This window comes from Gavialis gangeticus, unplaced genomic scaffold, assembly GCF_001723915.1.
Source record: "Gavialis gangeticus isolate Ggan-Ray unplaced genomic scaffold, GavGan_comp1, whole genome shotgun sequence".
Lineage (NCBI taxonomy): Eukaryota > Metazoa > Chordata > Crocodylia > Gavialidae > Gavialis > Gavialis gangeticus.
Window position 1 is genome coordinate 92,522,971 of NW_017729034.1, and position 8,636 is coordinate 92,531,606.

Below are 8,636 nucleotides of genomic sequence, written 5' to 3' on the forward strand. Positions count from 1 at the left end.
TTTCAAGTGTGATCCAAGTAGAGCATAGGTCTTTGTTTCCCTTTTGCAGGGTGCATCTATACTGCACTAACTGTTGGGTAATGCACAGCTACCCAAGCTACCTTTAAACTAGGTAGTTGAAATACCAGCCGCATCCCAGCCAAGGCAATGCGGATCTCAACACAGGGTAATTTACCCTACTTCTTGAGCAGATTTGCAGCAAATGCACTGTTAAATTTTGCATCACTACTCAGAATGTAAATACACTTGTAGAACACCAGAGTGATGCACGTCTTTCCTAGAGAGATCTTTCAGTTTGTTGCATGGTTCCTTAGAATCCATGCATTTTGATATCACATTGTGCTACTGGGGCCTCCATTTACTGTATCTGAGCCACCAGGGAGTCTATAGTTGAACATGCTTCTTTCTAACAAACAGGAGAGGAGAATACAAGTTAATTATTTTTTAAGGGTTTTCTAAATTTGCTGTTGGAGGAAGCAGTTCATGTTGCAATGGGTTTTTTCCCTTATACATTAAAAACAAACAACTAAAATACAAAAGGTATTAGTCTACAAAGGAAGAGGCTGGGTGAGTATTTAATTTAGCTTAATGCCAGTAAGGATGAAGTTTCTAATAACTGTAGGTGAGACCAATTTCTATGGGCTGCAACAGATTAATGGCTGGCCCCTAAAATCCTGTCTCCCAGTGAATGTAATGCACTTACCAGTGGCTGTGCAATGGTGTACTGTTAAGAAGAGAGAGGAGCATTTCTTCCTGACTAGATTTTGCTGGATGATAAGGAATAACAGAATGACATTTTGAATGCTATCCTGTTCCACCCTATGAGTCTGTATTCAATCCTTTTTAAATATCAAACATTTCTGAATCTAAGTAACATGCCTTTCTAATAATCTTAAAGCAGTGTGTTCCAAAAGGTGCCTCTTGCCCTCTCTCTCACCTCTACCAGATGAGGTGCCACTATGCTCCAGCAGCGCATGAAGTGGAGCAGTGGGCGGGATTTACTCCGTACAATCCTAAGCATGGTGTCCCCAAGTCGGAACAAGTGGAGTGCACTTCTCCTGTCTTGGGTAGACTTTACTTCACCTGCAAGACAAATGAGATGCATTAAGAACATGCACATGAACATGTGATTACAATAATTAATGGGAATTAAGTGATGGCAGTGATTTTTCTGTAGGTGTTTGGATTGAAATTTGAATCCAGAATTCAAATCCAGTCAAAAAAATCAAATGAATTTCAGTGCATGCTCATGTTACCAAGACAAGTTGAGAAAGAAATACAAGAGGGAGAGTAGTCTGTATTAGTAAAAAGCATAGGAGCAGAAAAGGGAAAGATGCTATGCTGCAGAAGCTCTGCAAATTGTTTAGGAAAACTTGTGTATTATTAGTTCAACCATTGTAGTAGCTTCAACAGATTTTTAAGGGGCAAAAGACCTGGGGGGGTATAAAAGTTATAAATTAATAATAATGTTATTCAGTTTTGATAGGTTTGCTTCCAAATCAGTACAAGATGACAACTTCAGAAAACTGTGATGACATTTACATGAAGTACACAGTCTTTCCTGCCCAAGTGCAGGGAGGCTGGACCTGATGATCTGTAAGATCCCTTCCAGCTTCTAACAACCATGAAACTGCAGATTCTTTATTCTGTCTCTTTGTAATTATCTATATCAAGATGAAGAGCTTGAAAAAAGGGAATTTGAGAACATAACCTCTTTCTCTCTGGCTAATGGGTTTCCTGACATGGCAGCAATAGGAAAACCATGCTATTGCCAAGTTTCATCTTCCACTCCTCCTAACACACAGGACATTCAGACCCTGTCTTTTTCAAAAACATGACAATACTTTTTACCTTTCATAACTCACATAATTAGGAGTACTGTCTTAAAATTAATAACAAATGTTTAAGCAATCATGCGCACAGTGCTAATTTTAATCATGCCACCGCTTATAACTAGTTATTGTTGATTGAGTACCACCTACAATCACACAAGGAGTCCATAAAGTCATAAATGTTGTCAAGGTACAAAAAGATAATATGTACAAGAAAACTGAAGAGAAAGAGTTTGAGTGTTATATTAGAAAAACACAAAATAGCATCTGTGGGGAAAAAACATGTGAATTATGGATATTCTGCTAGGAATTAAATTCACCACAGTGCAGCTGCACAGCACTAAGCCTGAGTGCTACTCAAGGGAGGGTCTAATGTAATATTAATTGAATATAGTATTAAGCCTCCCTTTGGATTGGACCTTTTTGCCATATTTTGGAAGCCCTAAGGGAGCGTCAAAAGCCTGTAGCATAGGCTTTTATGCCTTAGACAGAGATATGGCACTCTGAGAAAGAGAAACCTTGCTTTATCTTACACCCTCTTGTTGCTGCCAAGTCTGCTACAGTGAATTCATAGCTCATGGTCATGTACAGCATATGTTTATATCCACTCGGCCCCCTATAACCATTATCTAGGTTGTCCTTATATTTGACCTCTTTAGGGACTGATTTGGAATCTTAAAGAACATTTATACCTATCCTTATTCATACTAAATAAGCCTGAAGCATTTCAACTCAGGTTTAAGGCCCTGATATGCTTGATGCCATATCACAGAGGGAGAGAAAAGCTCCACATTCCCTCTGTCTTACTAGACAGAGCTCTCTATTTTTCTCTTGCCACTGAACTGTCTCTTCTGGGCATACTACTGCAGAATGAAGAAAGAACAACTTTTGTAAGATACACAGAAAACATATAAAAAAAGATGAATACTTAAGCAGATTTACTTAGTAGATTTACCTGGCATTGCTAAGGAGTAATCAACCGTGTCTGTGACTAAGTGGAAGAGCTGGGACTGAGAAGCTTTCTTGAGCTGGTAAAGGAAGCCTCCCAGTGCCATAAGATTTAGCTTGTCAGCAGCATCTTCAAATAGCCTGTAAGCAAGAGTGCAGAGAATGTCATCTTTCAGAATTTAAGGTTTGTACATGTGTAAAACCATTTTATCTATATTATTTGCCTGTTGGAGTTTGCTACAGTTTAATTAATCTATGTCAGGACAAGTGAATTAATCTTACTATGAGAAACCATGACCTAAAGTTTCCAAACAGAGTGCCTAAAATTAGGCATCTGAATAGTTCTCTGTTTAGAAAGGTAGTAAAAATTTCAGCTGGAATTTGCTTCCACCACTTCACTGAGCTCTTGTATTTTCTGAACTTAGAGTTCTGCTATACATTCAAATTAAAGCTGGACAGAAACCAGTTATGGAGTTACACATTTTCAAGCAACTTGTTAGTTGCATAGGTCTTTTTTTTATAGCTAGTCATTTTTGTCATGTGATAATTACTTTGCACATATGATCAACCTAAATTTATTGCACAATTAACCAGTTAATTGTATCATATGTGTAATCTGTAGCAGGAACCTTAGTTTCAAATCATAAACCATAACATTTTATACCAAAACTTACATTAACGAGATTATTCATTTATCATTTACTTTTAAGGAAAAAAATTACTATGATAATCTATGCTGTGAAATTCCATTACTACATACTCAAAAGCTTATACAAGTAGACCTGGATCCCAGATCAAGATACAAATCAAAATATACAAATTCAGCAACTCTGCAGGTGGTTGGACTAGATGACCTGTCAGGTTCCTTCCAACCCTCTGATCTACGATCCTACTCCCGTGTAACCATAGAAAATCTCCAATTAACTTGAGAGATTGTGTTTTCAGGGAAGTAATTTTACAAAAATCATATTGTGATCATAGCAAAGCAGGGCTGAAAAGGATCTTATGAGGAACCATTCCAGCCAAGTGTGTGTCCGACCTGCTACTGAAAAAAAATCCAAGGACAGAGATTTCACAGCTTCTCTAGGCAGTCTGTTCCAGTGCTTGGCCACCCTCATAGTCAGAAAGTTAATCCTAATCTTCAAATTAAAATTTCCTCTGCTGCAGTTTGAGCCTATTATTCCTTGTCCTGTCTCCTACAGCCACAGAAAAAAGACTATCCCCATCCTTGTTAGAATCACCCTTCAAGTATTTGAGAACTTATAAAATCCTCTCTTATTTTTTCACTTCTCCATACTAACTCACCCAAGTTCTTTCAGCTTTTCCTCATAAATCTTGCTTCCTAAACCTCTAATGACTTCTGCAAATCTCTGCTGGACTTTTTGCAAACTGTCCACACCCTTCTTGAAGTGTGGGACTCAAAACTGGACACAGGACTCCAGGTGAGGCCTCAACAGAGACAAGAAAAGCAGAAGAATCACCTCCCTTGATTTGTAAGTGACACTCCTGTTAATACAACCCAGTATGGTCTAGGGTTTGTTTGTTTTTTTGCAACAAGAGCACATGGTTGGGCTATATTCAGCTTCTGGGCCCGGCCCCCCCCCCCCCCCCCCCCCCACAATCTCCAGGTACTTCTCTGCAGTTCTGCAGCCTAGCCAGTGATTCCCCAGTCTGCATTTATGCATGCAGTTACTCCATCCCATGTGCAGGACTTTGCGATTGTTGAATTTCATCTAGTCGATTTCACCTATTTCTCTAGTCTATTTCATTCTGCTCTTCAGAGTATCAGCAACTCCACTCAACCTGGTGTCATCCACAAATTTGCTCAGCTTGTCCAATGCATTAATTATGTTAAACAATACCCAGTAGAACCCAGCAGAGACCCTTGGGGAACCTCAGTAGATACCTCCTCCCAACTAGACACTGGGCATTAACGACTAGTCAGTGAGCATAATGATCCAACCAGTAATGTATCCACCTTTCAATTCTTTCATTAACCTGTATTTCCTTAGTTGTTTATATGACTATCATGGGAGACAGTGTCAAAAGCTTTGTTTTTGACATAACTGCATCCATTGCTCTCTCCCCATTCAAAGAGTGATAAAGTATTTTTATTATAATGCTGTGTTCTGTACAGTACTGCAATTCTCAACTTACTGAAAAATATCGTACTGTGCTTGCCAAGAACCACTCCCTCAAACACTACTCAGAAAGTAACTGTTTTGCTTATACTTCACAAAAATACTATAGTTGCTTGCATACAACATACCCCAGAACATAATCTGTACCTTGATTTGGAAAGGTAGAATGAAGAAAAAAGATTTTTTTTCCAGAGTTAATGCTGAATAGAACAGGACAAAGCCTAATCTTCAGCTGACTCACCCCCCGTGTCCTGCTCAATTAAAGCTGAAACCCTAGCTGCTCCTGAAGTCTGGTCTCCATGGGTGCATCTATGATTTGAAAAGAGCTAAAGAGTCTCTAAAGCTGTGAAATACAAGTTGAGAGACCAGGAAAACCTAGCAAACAGCAATACTGTCCTGCCATATTAAGAGAGGTTATTTTAATTAGTGGAATATCAAGACCATTAAAAAGGAGAGATGATAGTCAATACCTGTGGAGTAAAGAACAATGAGCTATTTAGTCCACTGACACCCTCAGCTGCTTGAATAGTAATGCCACAGCTGCTGCACTATGTAGCTGGAATTAAAGCAGGGTGCTTCAATCTTAGGCAGAAAAATAAGCTTCCCTGCTTAATACATACACCACAATTATGGGGGACTGATCTTGGGTGAAAAAGTTTCATGTAGCATGCAAGAATACATATTTCTGTAAAGACAGAGATCAAGTTTGTAAAATGTTATCAGAAAGGAGGTTTTTATTTTTTTTAAAGGATTCTACGAGTGCATGAAAACAGGATGTTGTAATAGAACTCTCAGCCCCACCTCATTTACAGTGATGCTGCCAATCAACTAGCTCAAATTTTTTACTAAGTCCATAACTGGCAGTATGTGCTGCTTACTCCATAGGAGGGATCAACTGAGAGAATTTATCTGGCACTGCCATACCTGTCAGCTTGTGTGGAAAGGGTGAGGACAGCCTTGGCAGCACTGCTTCCACTCAGCAGGCTGCCACCACGGAAATCAAAAGGTCTGCCCTTGCTACGCTCCTTGATGAGTTCCTGGATGGAGACAGGCTGGATGATGGGGTTGTTGCTGAGGGTAGTCTCCTGCTCAGGTGTCAGGTCCTGGGAAGAACTTGCAGACTGATAATCTGGCTGTAGCCCTCCTGTGGCATGCTGGGATTGGGTTATAGTAAAAGGGGGCTGGGATGTGGCATCCCTGAAATGTGTGTGCTCCAGAGTGCTGATGTATTCACACACCCTGAAAAAAAGGGAAGATAATGAGGATTGTGACAGAATAAACACAGAAATCTTCCAGACAGCTGTTTGGCTCTACCCTGCACAGACTCCTTAAAGGAAATCTGGAAACATATATATTTTAATTTTTTTTTTCCAAATAAAATCAAACTACATACATGAGTTTTACTTCTCTCCTACAGTGCCTGTCACTGCAGCAACTAGTTTAGTCACAAACATTTAGGAAACATGTAGCTACATGAGCCAATCACAATATCCCAATATCCGACATCCCAGCCCCCTTTTACTATAACCCAATCACAATAAAAAATAAAATATCCATCAAAACATCCTACTACCCTGCCTCTTACCAATAAATTCTAACACAGAACCCCACCATGAGTGGCGACAACTGTTTTGGCACCATGCTGGGCCATGGAGACAACCTATATCAGGGGCGGGCAATTATTTTGGGTGGAGGGCCATTCATCCAGTTTTGGCAAGCTGTTGAGGGCCACACCTTGACAGGTACCCTGTCCCCCTGGTCACCATCTTGGAACCAATGTTTCAGGACCAGCGCCAGTGGGGCCCAGAGTGGGGCACAGGCTGGGAGGGGTCTGTGGAGCCAGGTTGGGCTGCACCAGCAGGGAGAGGGGGGAGCTGGCCAGGCTCAATAGAGCCCTGTCAGCGGGGACCCTGTACCCCTGCTGCCCTGCTCTGGGCCCCAGGACACTGGTGTGGGCCCCATGCACCTGCTCACTCCCAGTGCCCCCTCAGCCCTGTGGTACAGGCAGGGGGCAGTACACTGCCCCAAACCCATGCTCTGCAGCAAGGAATGAGCTGGTGCTCTGCAGCAAGGAATGAGCTGGTGCGGGGAACAGCGGCCCCTCCCGACCAATGACCAGCGCTCCCTGCTGCAGCCACTTGCAGCCCACGTGGGGTTGTCCCTAGCAGGCACAGGCAGGGGCTGGGGTAGAGGCATAGCAGATGTTTGCAACTGGCCCAGGTTCTGGATAGCTGCTGACAGCTACAGAGCCTGGGCTGGGGAGCAGGGGCAGCAGGGCTGGGGGGCACAGGGCATAAGCAGAGCATCCTGCCATGTACCCCCTGCCCTTATTTTGTTTTGAACAGGCACAGGCATCCCCAGATGGGCTACAAGCGGCTGCAGTGTGGGGCACCTGCTATGGGGTGGATGAGGGGCCACTTTTCCCCACTGTGCCCTGCACCAGCTTGTAGCCTGCCCCCGCTGCCAGACTGGGCCCTGAGCCAGCTCCAGGCTTGCCCATTGGGGCTGCTTTGTGGTGGCAGCAGCTGCGGCCCCCGCCGCTTGCCACACCGGGCAGTGTTTGCCACTGTCGGCTCTAGGCTTCCCAGCGCGCAAGCTCTGGGAGGGCAACAGCAGCCGTTGGGCTTCCCCTGGGTCCTACTGCCCCTGGTTTCTGTCATTTTTTACAGGAACCAAAGAGACAGAAATATTAATTTTCTAAATTTTTTAGGGACCCTGTGGGCCGGATAGAATGCCCTTACATGCTGGATCTGGCCCGCAGGCCGTATTTTGCTCACCTCGACCTATATGGTGCCAAAAGTAGGGGGCGGAGCCTGTTACTGTATCATACAGACTGAATTTTTTCTTATTCATATGTATGGAGCTGCAGGGTGCCTTCCATATATTTATAGCTTGCAGGGAAGGTTTTCAGAAGTGCTTCCTGGGATTTGTGTTTCTAAATCCATTGACTGTTGTTACCCCTTGAAAAAAAGGCAGGCCTTGCAGCTCAGGCACCAACCTTGAACCTGGGAGCTTGGGGTTTCAACCCCGTGTTCTGCCATGGGCTCCCTTGTGACCTAGCACAAGCGACGTAACTTCTACTTCCCCTGTTCACCATGGGGTATTGATAATACTGCCTTGCTTGTCATCATTATTGGGAGGATAAATAGGATATAGCTATGAAACTACATCACTGCCCATTAATATCTTTTAGGTCAGGGATGTCAAAATCATAGGGCTGGATAGGTAGCATAAGCCTCCCTACCCCTTTTCCTACTGCCCAATTTCTGGCCTTGCAGGCAACCCCACAGACTGAACACCACAGACCCATGCTTTGGATGTGGCCTGAAGGGCCAGAAATCTGGGACAAGCAGCAGTAACATTAATTGTTCTGGGAGCGACAGTAAGTAACATAGCAGCCATTCAACTTACCAACCAGATGACATGGCTCTATCGGCCAGATGCAACTCACAGGGTTGATCTTTGACACTCCCTTCTTTAAGTCCTTTTGACATATCTCCTCCTCACTCTTTTTCCAATCACAAAATTGTACTGTTTCATTTATCCTATTTCCATGTGATGCTCTAGCACCCCCAAACCAATAAAGTAAATGCAAAAAAAATAATTTCCCATCTTCCTCACTCTCTTTTTTCCCTTCATTCACTAGATGGGGGGTTTGTTCTGTTAAAAATCAATAGTGTGACCATAAGCCAGCAGGCTGCTCTACCTGAACACA

The 8,636-nt window shown here is 42.9% G+C and overlaps 1 protein-coding gene across 5 annotated transcripts in view; it reads right to left on the minus strand.

The window, feature by feature from the left end:
* Positions 1-8,636, minus strand: part of ARFGEF3 (ARFGEF family member 3) — a 207,180-nt gene that overhangs the window by 67,418 nt on the left and 131,126 nt on the right. For all 5 annotated transcript variants that reach the window (XM_019527030.1, XM_019527027.1, XM_019527029.1 and 2 more), the window contains exons 19-21: positions 5,846-6,160; positions 2,788-2,921; positions 938-1,083 (exon numbers count right to left, since the gene is read on the minus strand). In XM_019527030.1, the coding sequence (XP_019382575.1) occupies positions 938-1,083; positions 2,788-2,921; positions 5,846-6,160 (595 nt within the window). The remainder of the gene's footprint in view (positions 1-937; positions 1,084-2,787; positions 2,922-5,845; positions 6,161-8,636) is intronic.